Raw genomic sequence first — 19,249 nt, 5'->3', positions numbered from 1 at the left:
TTTCCTATTATCCCACTGACGTCTAAGGAGTCCCAAACACACACCATAATTCATCTCTGCCCTTCACTTTCAAGCATGGTAAGAAAGCAGTAGAGAAAATACAAGAGAGTTCTTCACTCCAGCTTTAGGAAAGCACAAGATAAATGGTCCCAAAATAAAGACTGTGTGAGAGAATGACTCAGTGAATCTGATTTCTAGGACTAGGAGTTAGAAAAGGACTATGACTTGACCCAAGAAAGGCAGACCTAACTCTATTTCCATTTCATGAATAGTAAGGAACTCCTATTAACAGAGATTTTTAATACTCCTTCTAACTCTGTAATTTCTCTATGTTTTGATATTTTCACATATCTGCTTTCCTGAGATTATTTATAAGTCAACTCTACCGCTAACAAGACACATTAAAAGAGCCTTGGCTAGGGCTTCCCTGGTGGCACAGTGGTTGAGAGTTCGCCTGCCGATGCAGAGGACGCGGGTTCGTGCCCGGGTCCGGAAGATCCCACATGCCACGAAGCGGCTGGGCCCGTGAGCCATGGCCGCTGAGCCTGCGCATCCGGAGCCTGTGCTCCGCAACGGGTGAGGCCACAACAGTGAGAGGCCCACGTACTGCAAAAAAAAAAAAAAAAAAGAGCCTTGGCTTTTTTTTGCCTTGATACAGGGAAGTACAGAGATGCTGATCAACTCCTGCATTGTGGTCTAAGAGAAAGAAAGCCAGAAAGAAAAACTGGAAATGGCAGAGAGCAAGGGGACAGCACGGGGGAGTAGCTAACAGTAATGACAACAGTGTGACATCACTGACCCGGGCAGTCCAACCTCAGGGCCAGTGCTCTTAGCCTCTACACTGTAATGCCCGCACATATGCAAACCCAACAGGATGCACAAAAATTTGCCACAGAGAAGAGGGCCAGGGTTGGAATACTTACAGAGGACTACTTTATCAACAGATTAGACACAGCCGAAAAATTATTTAAACTAAAGACAGAACAAAAGAAATTATCTAGAGCGGAGTCCAGAGATTCAAAGAAATGAAACATATAAATATTTTTGTTAAAAAATATTTAAATATCTCCAGAAGGAGATACTGAATAATAGAAAGAATGGGGAGGGGGGCAATATTCAACATGATAGTTGGTGAGAATTTTCCAAAGTTACTGAAAGACACCAATCCTCAAATCCAGAAAGGCCAAAATGCCTAAGCACAACAGATTGGGGAAAAAAAGAAAAAAAATCAGAGAAAAGACTGTCATAATGAAATGTAGAATACCAAAAGAACACAAAAAAGAAGATATTATGAGGAGCCAGAGAGAAAAGACAGATCACCTAAAAAGAAAATGCAGACAGACAGAGTACTCCCAGAGGAAAGGAGAACCACTGGGGCACAGCAAGGAGCTCCCAGCAGTGGGGACCCCGCAGATGCAGCCTGACTATCTCCTCCAAGGACGGCCACAAGAATACCTTCCATCCCACATGCTCTTCAATGCAATGTGACTTTGATACTCTGTTCATCAAGAGGCAGGGCCTATGTCCTCTCACACTGAAATTGGGTGGGCTTTTATGACTGTTTCAACCAACACATGGGGCCAACCTAAGGCAATATGACTTCTAAGCCTCGGTCATTAAAAGGTTTTGCAGGGTCTCCTTTTGTTGCTGGAATATTCACTCTTGAATCCTTTAGCTACCCTGAGGCTGCCATGCTGTGAGGAAACCCAAAATAGCCCACGTAGAGAGGCCAGAGGACAGGCCCTGAGACTATACAGAGCAAGAGGAAAAGAAGGAAGAGAATGGGAGAGGAGGTCAGGAGAAAGGAAGAGAGCTATATCTGACCAGCCCAGAGCTGCTTCAGACCCTTATGATCCAGCTCCAGTCACTATCTGATTGAAACAGCATAAGAAACCCTTAGCCCAAACTATCTATCCAAATGCTCCGCAAAGACCTTACCCACAGAAACTGTAGGAAATGCTAAAATGACGTGTTGTTTTCAAAATCGCTACATTTTGGGGTGACCTGTTACACAGCAACAGATAATTGGGACATCTAAACTGCCAACTGGCAGCCCTCTGGGGTTGAGAGTGACAAGAATCAGTTTCACAGGATGAGGTCATCCAAGAATTTCTAGCATCTAAACACATTATACACACTTAACACTGTATATATGTGAAATACAAAAAGCTTTCTTAATTGCAGCTGCCAATGTAACTTAGTGCTCAAAATATTCACCTTGTTTTATTTACTTTTTCAGGTGCCATGTCTCCCGGAACTACTGTATAAAAATTAAGAAAATTACAGTGAAAATTGGAGGTGTTAACTTCAAACATGCATTATACTCATCATATGTTAACCAAGCAAATCAAGCATGAAATTTAAAAATGAACTCACCCCCTTTCCTCCTGACTTTTGGTCAAATGGTACCATGGTGATTTGTTTGGAATCCCGTTGATATGTACAGTAGTGCTTCACCCAGGAAGTTCCAAAATGACCTGCAAGGTAATATTCCCCATAAAACATCTCTACACGTCCACTGCATGCTGGAAAAACACACAACCAGTAACTCACAATGCTCACCTATCCTTAAACTGTTTCTAAGGGCGATATACTCTCCACACCAGCTAGACGTGAACAGGCAGAAATCTGATTCCACAAGCTGGAAATGGAACCAACCCAGGGCTTTCCCCAAGGACCAAGGAAGACTGTTTGCCACTAAATGCTGCATCCGATGGGTCTTAAAATATAAGGGAAGTAGAGGTTCCCTGGGGAAATTAATTCACTTTCCCATATTATCAATCTCCATCTGAAGTTTCCTTTCTCTCCCCTGACAGGAGTAAGATGACTGAGAAGGAACACAGAAAAGCTCCTCAAAGTGCTCGTCACTGTTCCCATCTGGTGCGATGGCTTCATGCTTCCCACACAGCTGTTCTGCGACCATGTGCACACACCTACAGGGGTTCTGACCTACTTCCAAACCCCTAATTTTTACTTTAGCAGAACTCAAGAAGATCTGAAAAGCAGACAAGGAAAACCCAGAGACACCAGACATGTGGAACAGAAGTAACTGTAAATGCTCAAATGTAATCTAAGGAGTTTGTCCCTCAAAATTATCCCTCAGGAAAGAGGCAGATGCCCTACAGACAAATTCTGACAGTATCTGATTTTATCAGGTGCCTGGCCAATTACCTTATTTCAAACAATGAAGTATTGTTATAGAAAGAAGGCCTGATTGGCATTATTAGCCTGCAAGGACCTCAATCAATACGAGTTCTGGATGCTTATAGACACCACATAGCAGATATGATTAAAAAACAATAATGATAACATGAAAACAGATTTAGCAGACACTTAATAATTATTTTTCAGGGTGTGAATGCCCATTGCAAGTGTTGGACGTCACTTAGTATACTTAAAAAGCAACAGAGTGTCTACCCTGGAGCATCAAGGACAAATGAAAACACCAACCATTCAACTGTGTTTCTGTGGCTTAGGGAATAAATTCCAGTGACAGCACAACACAAAGATTTCAAAAGTGCTGTATCTTGGACACTTTGAGCATCATAATAAACAAGGACAGTAATGGATTTAGCCTAATGAACAAAATGGGAACTCAAAAGTCCATACTGACAGTAGAAAGATGGATGGATAGACAGATGAAAGAAAGAAAGAGAGAGAGAGAGAGGGAGAGAGAGAAATAGAGAGAGAAAGAAAGAAAGGAAGGGAGGGAGGGAGGGAGGGAGGAAGGAAAGGAGAGAAGGAGGGAGGTAGAAAGCGGGAGGACACTTCCTTATAGCACACCGAAAGGCAACTAATAAATGTGGGGGGAGTGGCAGAGCTGCAAAATCACCATTTTGCGACCATCACAGTAAAGGTCAGTCCAGGCCAGGATTGTCAATGGATGCTAACTCCATGGAGGCAAAGTCTGATGAGGGAAGGGCACGGTCTTAAGGTGTCCGCCCCACAGACCGCTTATCAGTTACAAGGGAAACATAGTGACAGCACAGTGGGGAAAACAGAAAGTACCTTGACTGGGTGATCAAAATCAACAAGACCACGGACGGCAGAGGAACATCCTTTGCTCCGGATGTGGCACCCGGGAAAAACACAGCATTACTTATGTAGGATTTGACCAGGGATGCATGACCTGAATCTAATCATGAGGAAACATCAGACACACCCACAATGAACAAATTCTATACAAGAACTGGCCGATATTCCTCAAAAACGTCAATGTCATCAGAGGAACTGTTCTAGGGTAAAGGAGACTATAGTTGTCATATGACAACTAAATGCTGTATAAGCTCCTGTACTGGAGGAAAACAAAATGCTCTATAAGGGCATCACTGGGACAACTGACAAAATGGGAATATGAAATATTGTTTAGATGAAATATCTTATCAATGTTAAATTTCCTGGATATGTAACTGTGGTTACATAAATGAATGTTTTGAGAAAATACACACTGAAGCCAAGAAGCATGGTATATGCAACCTGTTCTCAAATGGTTCAGAAAAAATTATAATGTGTGTGTGTATGTGTGTGTGTGACTGTGATATGCACACACACCCATACAGAGAGAGAAAGAATGATCTAACTGGAAAAATGGTAAAAATTCGTGAATCTGGGTAAAGGTCATATGGTCGTTCTTTATACTATTCTTGCAACTTTCTGTAAGTTTGAAACTACTTCAAAATAATGCTACAAAAACTTCCAAATTAAAAAAAAAAAAAGCTGTATTCTAATGATATGCTCTGGACCACTGTGTTGGAGAATCAAAATATGGTTCTAATGATAATCAAGACATTAATGTTGAAAAAACACATGAAGTGTTTGAATAAAATTGTACAATGTCATGTGAGTGCTTATACTGACTTTACACGTAAGTGACCAATATTAATAAATTAAGTATTATAAGTGGACACTGAACTGTATTTTTATAGTCCTAAAAATTTTTATTTTCAAGTTGACTTAAAACTTTTGGGGATGGTCTTCTCATTGGGCAAAGAAGATACGACCATATCTTCAGGTATAACACACAACTAAAGTAGCTTCTGTTTTTTACAAGCCTTAACAGGCTCATACCTGCAAGAATAAGGGACATAAAACTCTCATCACAACTGATGATCCAACCTCCAACCCCATTACTACACCTCTGTCACCAGGGAACAATTTTAAGTCCAAGGAAATTTTTGAGTAATCACTAAATAGAATAATCACTGAAACTGAGTGTTTTGTTCCATTAGGAAGCAGATAGGAGTGAAGATATTTAACTAATCCTAAATCAACAGTGCCCAGCCAGAAAGCACAGGTGCGAGACTATAAGAAGAGCTACCCATTAAAGAAAAACAATGCACTTTCTTTCATCTCTAGCACCGCACGCATGAATTAAGTCTGCGAGTGCAACAGCCCAGTGCACGAATCTGAGTCATCGTTGTAAACTCTGGGTTAGCAGCACCTGGCACTTCTTTCCTTGATGTCATATGGGCAAGTCAATGGCTCTTCTTCCTGGCTCTTGAAGTGAGCTTTTGTTTCTACTTTTCATAAAATTTAAGTGTGTTGGAATGACAGGGGTTGAGGAGAAGAGAGAAAGGGCCTAAGTCATGATTGTTTGGGCCTTGCTGAAACAAGTCTCAAATGAAAACAAAATCACCAGCTATTAAGTCTACCGAAGGATATGACAATGAGGTCCAGCCAGCCAGACCTTTCCAAGGCCTCTACCCCAAGGGTATGGTATATAAAGCTACATTGAAGGTACAGGAACCTCAAGAGTAGAGTGACACCAGGGAGAGAAGGGGCACCGCAGAGCCTCAGTGAATTCCAGGTTGCAAGGAAATTCCCAGTTACAAAGGAAACGTAACACATCACTGGGAGGTAGACAAGACCCGGTGGACAGCATCTCTGCCCTAGGAAACCTAACTATAAAATCACTCTCCTTCATCGAAATACGTACTCCAGGCCAGGCACTACTGGATACACCCCCCAGCTCCTGGGGAAAAGGCAAGAGGACACCCACACCGCTGGCCGACCCAGCACTCACGTTTCTCCTGGACGTAGAGGTACCCTTCCATGGTGTAGGGACTGATGGTCTTGTGCTCGAGGGGATTCTCTTTCATCTTCTTCATCAGGGATTCCACTTCTGACCTGGTGCCTTCAAAGCGATTTCTTGTCTAGGATGAAAGGAATTTTATTCAAATCAAAGAAATGAAACCCTGTTCCCATCTCTAGCACTTCAGAACATCAACCTACAGAATTCTTAGATCTAAAACCAGGTAAGGAACATTCAGCCATCTAGGAATCAGGCAAAAATGTTCCCTTTTAAGAAATATACTTTGGCCTTAAAGCCCTATGTCAGAATGACTCTCAAACTCTAGGGACCATCAAAATCACCTGGGGAACGGCAGGAAATGCAAGTGACCAGTTCTCACCCTGAAAGATAAGTTTAGCGCCTACCAGTTCTCACCTTGAAAGATAAGTTTAGCGCCTCTCAACCCAGACATGCGCATCCCAGGCCACTCTGACTCGGATGGTCCACAGCAGGGTACGCCCTCCACCTCCCTCCAGGACAGAGATGCTCTTTCTCCAGCTGTTTGCTGATGGCTCCCTCCTCAAATGGAGCTGCTTCACTTAAGGTTACCCCTCCCCCAGGGCACCCTGCACCCAGCAACTAGGCGAAGCCAGGGGCCAGGGACCATCCCAGCTCCAGGGGGCCCAGGGCATCGGCTGAGTCCTCGCCACTCAGCTTCTCCTCCGGCAGGGCCTGCTGCCCTCACTCTGTCACAGGTGCTTCTGCCAACACTGCCTCCGGGGGACCTGCTCTGTACAAATCTCCACTTCAGAGTCTGCCTTCTGAGGGACCCGGCCCAAGGGAAGCCATGCTTTGTGACAGCTCATCCAAGACCCTGCAAACTCCTGTTCTCTGAGGCACTGCAGGGAACCATGAGGGGGCAAGCTCAGGCTTCTTAAGGCATGCAGTCCAACCCGCACAGACACACTTGGGTTTATTTGGGCCCAGGATCATCCAGAGACAAAGACAACATGCAGATTAAAGTGGCCCCATCACACAGGGAAGAAGGGGGTTTGAGCCCCAGTGACCGCTAACCAGAGTCCTCAGCAGGATTCCGCGCACGCAAAGGTCCTGCTGCTTACAATCTGGGAAGGGAGATTGGGAGTAAGGCGCACCTACTTGGATCTCCTGGCAGCCTCACTGAGAGGTGAACAACAGCACATCCTTTGAGCCCAAGGCCAGCATGTGTACCCCATCCCCATCCCCTGAACACACACACTCTATGGTTTTATGGGGCCAGGCGGCTAGATGCACAGAGGGAGGCTAGGCTGGGTGGGGCTGGGACTTCCACTGCCAAAGGAAATCCTGATTCTGGCGTTACAGATTTAAAACATAAGCAGCAGCAGCATTTCCGAGAACATAAAAATAGTGCTTTGAAATAATGGAGGAGAGGATGATGTTCTAACCTGGGACCATCCAGCACCCTAGAAATGCCTGACCCCCACTGCCCTTTGAACCCAAGCAAGACCCATCCTCCCCACCTGCACATCAGTCCATTTAAGTGATCTGTATGCAACCAGACCCATACTTTGTTTTTCCTTCCCTTAGCGAGGGAACGGAAGCCTGTCCCGTCGCCTACTCACGTTCTGTATGCTGATAGTCAACTGCGTCTTGAAGTCGTTGAAGTCCTTGGCCAGTTCATAACCATGGTGATAGAAAGTGAAGAGTCCTTGTAGGAATGCCAGTAGCTGTAATGAAGGCAGAAGGGCAAACTTAACATAGGCAGGTTCAAAAGGTACCATGGAGCTGTATCTGAGTTCCCAGCCCCGGTTTGAAAGTCTAGAATAAGGTAATAATAATGACTATCGTTTACTGAGCACTTCTTACATGCCAGGCACTGTAACTTCATATGCCCTGTGTCTCACTGAATATTCATAACAACCTATGAAATGAATACTGTTATCATCTCCAACTTATCAGTAAGGAAGCAGATTCAAAGAGGTTAACTAACTTGCCCCAAAACACACAGGAAGTGGCAGCCAGGATTTGAAACCAGGTCTCCTGGCACCAACATCCAAGCTCTTCCCCTGTGAAGCCTCCTCACCTCCTAAGAAAATTACTTCTTCAGAAGCTGAAGACCAGGGCTCCCACTCACTCAGTCTCCTTCTAGTATATTCATAATATCAGGTTATCACGCAGAAGGGTGTGGTTATGTTGATAACCAACAAGGAAGGGAGAAAAGGAAGCTGGTGTGTCCTGAGTCTGCAGTCTAACAGGCAAAGTCAAATCAAAGAAAATCACCCAGATCAGATTTCAGCTCAAGCATGTTTCTGTACTTTCCAGAAGCTCTCCAGAAGTAAACACTCTGGACTCCTTTATTAAAATAATCTCATGTTCCCACATTTTCATTTAGGTGGTTTCCCTAAATTCTCACTTAAAAGTGTCACAGCCTAAAAGGTAAGCCCATTCCTTGTTTAGTCTTGTGTTTAGTGAAGAGTGAAAACATCTGTTCACTACAATTCTCACAACATGCCTTCATATACTTAAAAACCATTAATGTCCCCACCCTGAGCCCCTGCCAGCCTTCCCTTCTCCAAGCTAAATAAACGTTCCTGCCGTCTCTCCTCCCAGTGCCCATATGTAAACCTCACTGTTGTTATGCTTCCCTGGCCCCTTCCCAAGCTCTACATATCCTGTCTCAGTCCCAAATCTCAACCTGAAGACAGGATTATAGTTAAAGCCTGAACAAGGTTCAGAAGAACCAGAACCTCACCTCCATCACAAGCCCAGTTCTACTACATTTGGAGACCAGCCCCATTCTAACTTGAACTTCTCAATGCCAACTCACACCATCTGAGTTGTCCCCTCTGACCTGCCTCAAATACGTGTTACACCAAGACACAGCTGCACCACTTTATATTGTTGTGTTTAATCTTCTAGTCCTTAAATGAACATACCTTTACTTATTAAACACAATCTCACTTTGTTTCACCTACTCTCCTTTTTTGAGCAGCAGCCCTAATAATGAGAGTAAAGGAAACTCTCACACTTTGCTTGTGGCAGGAACGGTAAGCACCGAGGTATATACTGACCTGTCTTCAGACAAAGCCACATGCCCAGCCCACTTTATCAAAGAGCTCTGCACTGGAAAGTCAGGCAAAACCCCAGTTTATAACAATGTGATCCCTTGACTTCCTGCTGCCATTGTCCCTGGAGCATCTGTTCCCTTAGATCCTTACAGGAGGAGAGGGAAGAGGCACTGCTGGGTCCTCTGGCTATAAAAACATCTAGAGGCACCATATATACACCCTTCACCTAAATTAAGGAATGGGTGGTAAGCCACAGAGAGTCACCAAAGACTAATAATGAACTCTTTTCTTCAAAGATGACCAAAGTCTTTGCAAAGTCCTCTATGTAAAATACATTTTTGAGAACGTGGCCCACACTTTTCCTTCTAAATGGCTCCAGTAATGGAGAAGAAGGAGCTCTTATGCCAAACCTAGTGCCAGTATTCACAAGGACAACAGTCCTCTCTTATCTCTTCCCTCCCTGTTGTCCTTGAAGGCTGCGCCCCATCGCTTTTCCAGGGCACTGAGTCACCCTCTAGTGGAGAATAATGCAGAAGATAAGCAGCTGATTCTCGAGTCATCCCTTCTATTAACGCTGATTTATGCTGCACTTACAGTCAACAGGGCCTCTCTTACTCAAGGTAATTAACTATCTCAAACAGCTTGCTAAGATGCCACCTGGGTATACACACAAGCACTCCAAAGGCAGAGAGCTGCCAATGTTTATTTTGGTTTTCACTTCCTCTGGTATCACGGCTGATTGTCCATTTTTTCTACAGGAAATGATGCCTTAGGTATTGTTATCTTTGGGCCACTTCCTTCCTTCTCCCCTCACAGCATCTTTCGTCCCCTCCCCTACCTCCCACACACTGTATGAATCTTTGAACCTATGACCCCAAGGGAAATGAAAGTCCACTGCTCAGGGAGCTGGGCACGGCCCACAGAAGGACCCCCGAGATGCAAGGATCTGTCTGCCTCAAAGAAATGGTTCTACTCACACGCACAGAGGAAGCGCCTGCTGTAGCCTCACCTGGTTATCAGGTAAGAGAAGCCAGCATGTCCACCCAGGCTCCTCCCTGGACAGCCAGGCATGCAATCACAGCATGACAAAGCAAATGCCAGAGGAAGACCCTCCCAACCCTCCTCTGCCTTCTGCCCCTTCCTTGTTTTCCTCTGAGAATAACTGTAAGAAAATTTATTCCTATTTCCTAGCTGATAACACAGATTTTTTAAAAAATAATAAACAAAAATGTAACTGCGTTATTAGTGATGGTTACAATCTTCTGGACTACGTGATAAATTTAAGGTTTTTTTCCATTTATAGAATAGAGCTACTGTTCTGGGTTGAATTTTTTCCCCCAAACCCAAAAGATACAAAGTCCTAAACCCTGGTATTTCAGAATGTGATTTTATGTGGAAATAGGGTCTGTACAGAGATAATCAAGTTAAAATGAATCCATTCGGCCCTAATCAAAAATGACTGGTGTCCTTAGAAAGGGGGGAAATTTGGACACAGTAACAAACACAGAGAGAAGATAGTCCTGTGAAAATCAGGAACTGAAGTGAGGCATCTATAAAACAAGGAATGACACGTACTGCCGGGAAACCACCAGAAGCTAGGAAGAGGAAAGGAAGGATTTTTCCTTACAGGTTTCAGGGGCAGCAGGGCCATGCTGACCTTGATCTCAGACCTTTAGGCTCTAGACCTATGAGACAATACATTTCTGTTGTTCTGAGGCACCCAGTTTGTGGTACTTTGTGACAGCATCCCTAGCAGAAGAATACAGCTACCAAGAACCATTCATTCACACTGACGAAGAGAAGGGCAGCCAGTAAAGGGATGAAAAGCTGGGCTGGGTAAGCCAGGTAACTCCCTTCAACTTGTCTTTAACCTGTTACTGCAGTGGATTACGGTAGAGATTGAGATCATCTATGTAATGGGCTTAATTAGCACAGGTGTGCTGGCAGGGGCTGCTCAGCAAGAAGGACAGAATCAGACCGATGTGTCAGAAAAGGCACTGTGCTGACAGGGTCAGGACAGGATGCCACTGACCAAAGCGAAAGATGACAAGCTGCAATGGGGCGGAAGCCGTGAGAAAGGACAGGAAGGCACAGCACCAAGAAATACTCTGGAGGCGAAATTCAGAGGCTGTGGAGCGTGACGAACGTAGAGCGTGAGCTCTCTGCCGCAGTAGGTAACCTTCAATTAGGAAAATGCAGGCAACAGACGGAATATGGCTTCACCTTCATGACGCCAGTCGTGTCATTATCTACGATCCCAATCTCCAGAACATTTAGTACCTCAACAAGAAAATTAAGGTTTCCAGGGCACACAAAAATATACGGTTTAGATCCCAGAGTCTGATTTTTCTTCCTTAGCGTACTAAAATTTTGTTTCTTTTTCTGAAGGTCAATAACTTCCGGCACTTGAAGTTACTTTCTAAGAAACAAACGAACATAGTCGATGTACATGGAGGTTCCTTGAATGGCTGGAAGATTCCCTTGACTGCAACCAACTCAACACATGAATATGCACACCAGGCACCCCAACAATTTAGTTCAATCGATTTTTTTGCTTGTTTCCTTTCCGCCCTTAAGTAGTCAAATGCTGTTTCATAGAGATTAAGAGTCAGACCACTACAGCTCTGCTATTTACTAGGTGTGGCCTTGCAGAAGTAAATAAATGTGCTTCCATTTCTTTATCTGAAAACAAAAACAGTACCTACCCTCAGAGACGATACAAGGATTGAATGACATAATGTGGTAAAGCACTTATTACTCACACAGAACATGACAGAGTTTCAGCTGATATCATCGACCGTTATTTCACCATCTTCTTTTGTACAATCTAGGCCAGCGGCTTAAACTTTAATGTGCAACAGAATCGCCTGGAAGGCTTACAAAAAAATAGACGACTGGGCCCTACCCACAAATTTCTGGTGTGGGGTAGAGCCTGAGAATTTGTATTTCTATGACTTTGAGAACCAGTGATCTGGTCAGTAGCGTTTTCATTGTGTGACTCTCTTCTCCCTACCCACAGCTCCAGCCACTCACCTGCCTATCAACTGGTGTGCTCAGAAACAAGAACTTCTATAGAAAAGTGAAGGTCACACATCTACATCCAACCTCTCCGCCAACTCATTTAACTTAACTCAGGACAAGCTCCTACCACTTTCTCTTCACTCTAACATGAGACCAGACCTTTTTTTCATTAGCTCTCCAGGTGCCTCACTTTATGACTTCAAAAACATCTGCAAACCACAATGGTTCTCTATTTTTTAAATCCCTCTGGTACATCCATCCTATGCATGCTGGCACTGAACTGCTTGCTACCTTGGCTAGCTCTTTACCATAGACACTGATTCCCCAAGGAGACTGTGAGCTCCTCAGTCAGACAGAGCAGCTGGGTCATCAGCATTTTCTATGCTATTCAGAAAATAAATGCTTTTACATTTACCAAGACTATATTAAACCAAGTAGGCCCTGTTAATACTGGCACTTGACTCATCTGCTCACTTGAGGAGACCCTGGGTGGCCAAAATTGATATATTCCTCTACTTCAGAATAAAAAATAATCGCTAACTGGGTCCTAATAAGCAATTATATAGTAACTGGGTGTTACTTAGGTTAGCTCTATTCCAAGCATCTTACCTGGATAAACTCAGGTAATCCTCCCAACATCTTTATAAAAGTGGTATTATTATACCTATTTCACAGAGGGGAAAACTAACGCTCAAAAAATAACTTCCCCCAGAATGCGTAGCTGGAAAATGGCTGAGCTGGGATTTAAATGCAGGCAGTCTGGTTCTAGAGCCCTTGACGATGATGCTACACTGCCTCTCAAAAAACCTAAGACACTGATATACTACGGTAGCATGCCAGGAAACAGAAGGATAAATCTTTATAGATTTCTTTAAAAAAAAAAAAAAGAGGAGGAAGAAAGGTAGGAGGAGGATACGGTGGGGGAGGAGGAGAGGAAAGCCCACCTAGATGAGCAGAGTCAACCAGCTGAGCCCAGCCTAGACTAGAGGAACCCCACAGATGCGTAAGAAATAAACGTCTATTGTTGTATAAGGTTTTATGGTTATCTGTTAGCCAGCAAAAGCTAACAGATATGATATCTGATTCACTCTATGGAGACATCAAAATGGACACACAAAAAAACAACTCAAAAATAGGATGGGTCAATTAAAATGCAACTCATCAAAATCAGGTATTTACAGAATAATATCGAACAAAGTATACATAAAGATTATGAGAATCACACTGGTTTTTTTTCCTCTAGAAGTTCTAGTAAAAGCAAGTGAAAAGGCCAAAGGCTAATTCTTCATGACAGCATTTGAATTCCTGCTCCAGCCACGAGAGAGATGAGACTTTCTTTTAGTCAACCTGTGATTGAATGGCTAGTTTTAACACCTCTGGGCCCCAAGCAGGGAAATCAACAAGCTTGCTTTCTCTGACAGATGGCTTTCCCCATCTCACAGACCCTGCAGAAAGATGTGGATTTTGACCTGAGATCTTGGCAGAGATCATTGCTGGAAAGGAAGCTGGCTCTAAAGTTTCCCTTATTCAGATAAGACTGAGGTAATTAATAGCTTTGAAGAATCTGCCAGATGACATGGCTGGGAGTAGACTCCCAAGATCAAAATAGCTCCAGCAAAGTAAAAGATGGACGCAACAAATTCCAAGGCCAAATGGAGTCTTGAAACTACCAGTAAGTCTACGTGCCTAAAAAGCATCCTCAAAGTTTATAAATTAGAAACAGGGCACAGAACATTCTTGACCAAAAAGAGCAGTCACTTTCTTTCAATTTCTTATAGTTTTGTTATTTGCTTAAGAAAATCACTTTTTTTTTTTTTTTTTTTTTTTTTTTTGCGGTATGTGGGCCTCTCACTGTTGTGGTCTCTCCCGTTGCGGAGCACAGGCTCTGGACGCGCAGGCTCAGCGGCCATGGCTCACGGGACCAACCGCTCCACGGCATGTGGGATCCTCCCGGACCAGGGCACGAACCCGTGTCCCCTGCATCGGCAGGCGGACTCTCAACCACTGCGCCACCAGGGAAGCCCCGAAAATCACCTTCTTAAATCTAGGTAGGTAATCTCATTTGTATAGAGACCCCAGGCTTGGGTCTAGATCAGAGGTTGCATTCAGCTGAAAACTTCAAGATCTGCAAGAGTTTTAAATTGAGGCCCACATGCTTATTTGGTGTTTCCATGGATTCTGAACACTAGTGCCACAGAGGGGTAGAGTAATACCACATCTGCACAAAACCACAACCACATTGGGGTGGCCTAAGCTACAGCCAGACGTGTCCCCACATTGCAACCCTTCATGCCCAATGGAACATTCTGTCCAAGTCCAAATCCCATCACGATTCACTCAGAACGATCTCCATGCTGCTTTGTTATAACAAACTTAGAGTGAGAAACTGCTTTATATCGCATCTTTTAATACATGCCTGGGATAAGGAGGGGCTTTGAACTTAGGAGGCAAAAAGAGAATGGTTTCCTTGGGTTACTGCTACACTTGCGTTACTTGAAGGAAAGAAGAAGCAGGGAAGGAAGGAGGAAAGTTAAGGTGTCATCACTATTGTTTGGCAAGATGAAAACTCCTCCCCTCCCCTACTTTGACTTGGAAACCAACCAGCACAACGCAAGGTAGCTAGAGGATGGAACCATTGCTGAATGCTCTACACCCATGTCTGTGGTTGTCCTGGGAAGAACCCGGGGTAGCCAGTTGACCAAACACTGTTACTAGCAGAAGGCACAGCATCAGGGCTGGTCAATCTCTTCATTAACAACTTAGAGCATTTCGTCATCTAGGTAGTTGGAATGAGGGGTGGGAGATGAAAGTCTGGGTACACAGTGAAACCTCGAGCATCTACTTACAGGCTCCACAAACTCAAACATCTTTCTCTCTTGGACTTCTTGCACCTTGAAGACATACTCCAGGGATACTTCATAGAAATGCTGCCGGACCAGGTCCACTTGGCTGTCTGCCTACAAACAAGATGGAATTTCAGAGAAAAATCAGGTCACTATCTGAGGAGAGGATTCAGCAAGCAGGCAAAAAAAATCTCTGGAGATGGTTTTTAAAAACAAATCCAGTAGCATGAAGCAGAAATAAGAACAATGATCATGGTTACCCGAGCGCTAATTTTGTGCCAGGAACCATGCCCATAAAGCTGTACATCAGGGCTTCCCTGGTGGCGCAGTGGTTGAGAGTCCGCCTGCTGATACAGGGGACACGGGTTCGTGCCCCGGTCTGGGAGGGTCCCACGTGCCGCGGAGCGGCTGGGCCTGTGGGCCATGGCCACTGGGCCTGCGCATCCGGAGCCTGTGCTCCGCAAATGGGAGAGGCCACAGCAGTGAGAGGCCTGCGTACCGCAAAAAAAGGAAAAAAAAAAAGCTGTGCAGCATTACCTTATTCAATCCTCATTATACTTTCAGTTATTTAACCCTCATTACGCTCCTAAAAAGAAGATATCCTTACCAGTAATTTACAGGAAGTAAATGAAATCTGCTAACGTTAAGGAACCTGACCTAGTTGGTACGAGGCAGAGCTGGGATTTCTGTCCTGGCTGATCTGCCTCCAAGACCCCTGCACATTCCTAAACCACTAGACTCTACCGCCTACCCACACCCTAGGCCGACCTAAGTTCCATGCAAGACAGATTTTTAAAGAGAAAAAGAAAACATGCAGGGCCATCCTCCTCCCATCCTTCTAAATGAACAAAACAACCTGATAGGGGGCAGGGGACCTCAGAAAAGAACATTTTCACACGGTCGCACATACTTTCTTTGGACGAGGATGAACTATTAGTTTACCCCAAGCAGAGTAATTACATTGCTGCCTCGGAACCTCACCTCCCTCTCTGTGCAGGTGTGTGGGCTGTAAAGGTCCACACCTGGCTACAATTAAGCCACTGATCTGGGATCCAGAACCCAGGGGAGAAAAGGAGCATGTGTGGAGTAGCAAGATGCTGTGCTGGGAAGTACCTTAACTCTCACTATAAAGCTCTTACCCTTTCCACTCTTTTCTTTAGAAATGAAGTATGTCATTCGATAACATACTTTACAAAGACAAAGCCCCCAAAGGAGTATTTCTTTCAGTGTTCCTTTGTCAAGATTCCTGCAGAACAAAACTGGGACAGACCTTTTACTTCATTATACCAAATATGGTATTGCTAACCTGACATCTTAAGGAGCTGGCCAATCATTCATTCATTCATTCATGGAGTTCACAGCATGATGAGGAAAAGAGATAATTAAATAATCATGTAAATAAAAAGAAAATGACAAACTCTGGAAAAGCACAAGGCGCCATGAAACAACCCAAAATACTCCATTCAAGTCTCCTGCTAGCAACTTTCTCGCGGGGCAACTTCCATATTAATATGCAGAAGGCAGTCCCCTAAGTAACAGCTGCACAAAACCAAAATGAAGGGCTAAGCCTGGGGGCATCACCTAAGCCTCCAAGCAGGAGAGCTGATGTCTGAGCACTGACAGAGCTTTATTTGGAGACCCCGTTTCAGAAAGTGCTTGCACCACGCCCCCTGCCAGGTGTAGCCGGTGGACCAGTGCCTGACACACCTTCCACCTGGGCTCCTGCCGGCTAAGGCCCGTTAAGTCCCTGTAGTCCTTCATTTCTCATAGTGCAAATCCAACACACTTACACCTAGGGACGTATCTATTTCCCTGACCTCCCCCACACCCCCGATACATCCTCTCTGCTTGGGCTTGCCAAGTGAGACACAACAGAAATAAAAGTCATTCGGAAAAGCTGCAAGTTAGGCAGGGCTGGAGGAGCCAGGAGCAAAGTCCTCTGAGAAGAAGCGCAGAGCCCAGCGTCAGTGAGAGAGCCAGGAGAGCAACAATCTGGGTGGGAGTTGCAGTTCTATCATCTTCTAGCCAGTGGGACCCGCTCCAGTCACTTATCCTCTCCCGGTCTCTTCCCCATACCTGAAGGCTGGAGATGTTATGATCTGCCCTTGCTCTGAGTAGAGCTGTTTCAAAGAGAAAATGAGCTAAAGGATGTGGACATTTGAAAACCAGGAAGTGTTCTGTGCACACTGGGGGTTATCACCAGGGACATCTGAGCAGATGGGCTGTAATCCCTGCTCCTACCCTAAGCCAGCCACATCTTCTCTGGGCGGTTCCAACCCTCGCCTCACCGGCCTCCCTGCTTGCTTTCTCTGCTCCCGCAATCCAGCCTCCACCCAGCAGCCAGAATACCTTTCCTTAATCTCCATCAGCTGTTCTCACAGCTCCTTCAACACCTCCCCCTGGCCTCTCCCATGGTCTGAAGACCCTGAGGAACCGGCCCAGCCCTCCTTCCCTACCCCTCTCCCACTGAGCTCCAGCTGGGGCTCCTAGCTACCCTCCGACACTCCGAACTCTTTCTTGCCATGCAATCTTTGCACTTGCTCTTCCTTCTGCCTGAAAACCTCTTCCCCTAGATAAATATTCAATTTTTTTAAACTTTAATGCACAGTAAGAAATACCTTTTACATTATGACCCAATAAACAAACATTTATAATTAGGTGCAACATACTTTCATATTTTTCACTCTAGTCTAGCCTATTCTATGTCATGACCCAGTAACTCAGATCTTATGACACACCCATAATTTAAAGAACATTGTCCTAGCTTTTCACCCAGCTTGCTCTTTCTCTTCATTCTGGTCTCCATTCAAATGTCACCTCTTTAGAGAAGCCTACAATGACGTTATTTTAGGTATGTTACCCCAGGGAGTCTCTATCCTATCTCCCAATTTATTTCCTTATCACTACATGAAATTCTTACTTATTTCTCTCTCTTTTCATGTATTGCCTACTAGAATATAAAGTCGATAACAGCAAAGGCCTTGCCTCACTTTTCCATTCCAGATCCCGAACAGGGCCTGGCCCACAGCAAACATTCAACTGATGCTTGAGGAATAAATGAATTGATCTCTATGTGGCCCAGCACTGAGAAAAAAAGCATAACAATGCATTTCCAGAGGAAAAGGAAGATGAAATCCCAAGTGGAATGGTAGGCTGCTCCTGCCAATGCCCCTCTCATATGCGCCATAGAATTTACCACATCCTTAGCTCCTCTTGTGATGGAATCAGAAGCCAGATTCCAACCCCTGGGCAGGCAGTTCCTCTGCCCTGTTACTTAAGAAGCTGTCAATCTACCAGCTTGTCCAAGACCCACCAACCATTCCGTGCTTCTTGGAAAAGAAAAATTCTCCTAGACTGTAGCTTCCGATCATTCATTTCACTCCCCACAACACACCCAACTCCTGAACGGACTTTCACAGAAGCGTCCAAGAAATAATTTGTCCAAGGAATGATTTATTATCTTTGAAGCCAGCTTCTGAGCCACCGAAGAAAACACTGGCTTTTAAAAAGTCTTCCACTAGATGGCAGTGTCACTCCACATCGCTGCCCAGTCATTTCAGCCACCAGAGGTCCAGGATGGGCTAGAATTTACAAGTATTCATTCAGGCCTGCCATCAGGGAATAATTCTGGATCATCAAAGGAAGCAGCTTCCGTTACATGTGTAGTAGGTGATTCATAATATTGTTAAAAGTTGATCTTTTAATAAATGTAAGGAAAATCATCACTAAATAGCTGGAAGGCCTTGAGTAAATCACGTAACCTCTGCAAGGAACTCAGGTCCTGCATACGAAATTCTAAGAGGTTTAGCCAGAGGATCACCAAGGTCCCTCCCGCTCTCATTCCCTTAGCTTGACACTCGCATTGAATAACAATGGCTGGCAGGCAGCCCAGCAACATCCTTCCCCACAAGATGGCCAGAGAAGAGCTTACTGGGTTAAGGGAAACGGCTCCAGAGTCAGGAGCCAAGGTTCCAATCCTTGCTGACTAGCTATAGGCAGGCTATTTAAACATCTCTGAGCCTCAGTCTCCTCCCATGTAAAAGAGAGGGAATCCACCTGTACTTCATAGGGTGGTTATGAGGATTTGAGCAGATTATACATAAAGCGCTTAACATGGCGCCTGGTACATGAATATGCATTCAGTAAACACTGGCCGCTACTGTTGTTGTTAGTAAAAATATTATCATTATTATTGTTATTATTAGGAGATTTTTTATTCAATTTAGTTCAGCTTAGGTATAAAAAGCAATGCTTGAGAACAGACCAGGACTTGCAAGAAAGACCTGCAGCCCTTGCCTTCAAAGTAT

The 19,249-nt window shown here is 44.5% G+C and overlaps 1 protein-coding gene across 2 annotated transcripts in view; it reads right to left on the bottom strand.

The window, feature by feature from the left end:
• ARHGAP26 (Rho GTPase activating protein 26) overlaps positions 1 to 19,249 on the bottom strand; it is a gene marked incomplete at its 5' end in the record, with an annotated part of 471,037 nt that overhangs the window by 319,707 nt on the left and 132,081 nt on the right. For both annotated transcript variants that reach the window (XM_082652237.1, XM_082652238.1), the window contains 4 exons: positions 2,377 to 2,477; positions 6,023 to 6,152; positions 7,633 to 7,737; positions 14,946 to 15,056. In XM_082652237.1, the coding sequence (XP_082508363.1) occupies positions 2,377 to 2,477; positions 6,023 to 6,152; positions 7,633 to 7,737; positions 14,946 to 15,056 (447 nt within the window). The remainder of the gene's footprint in view (positions 1 to 2,376; positions 2,478 to 6,022; positions 6,153 to 7,632; positions 7,738 to 14,945; positions 15,057 to 19,249) is intronic.

This window comes from Grampus griseus, assembly GCF_964374135.1.
Source record: "Grampus griseus genome assembly, chromosome: 3".
NCBI lineage: Eukaryota > Metazoa > Chordata > Mammalia > Artiodactyla > Delphinidae > Grampus > Grampus griseus.
This window is presented reverse-complemented; position numbering and strand designations above follow the sequence as displayed.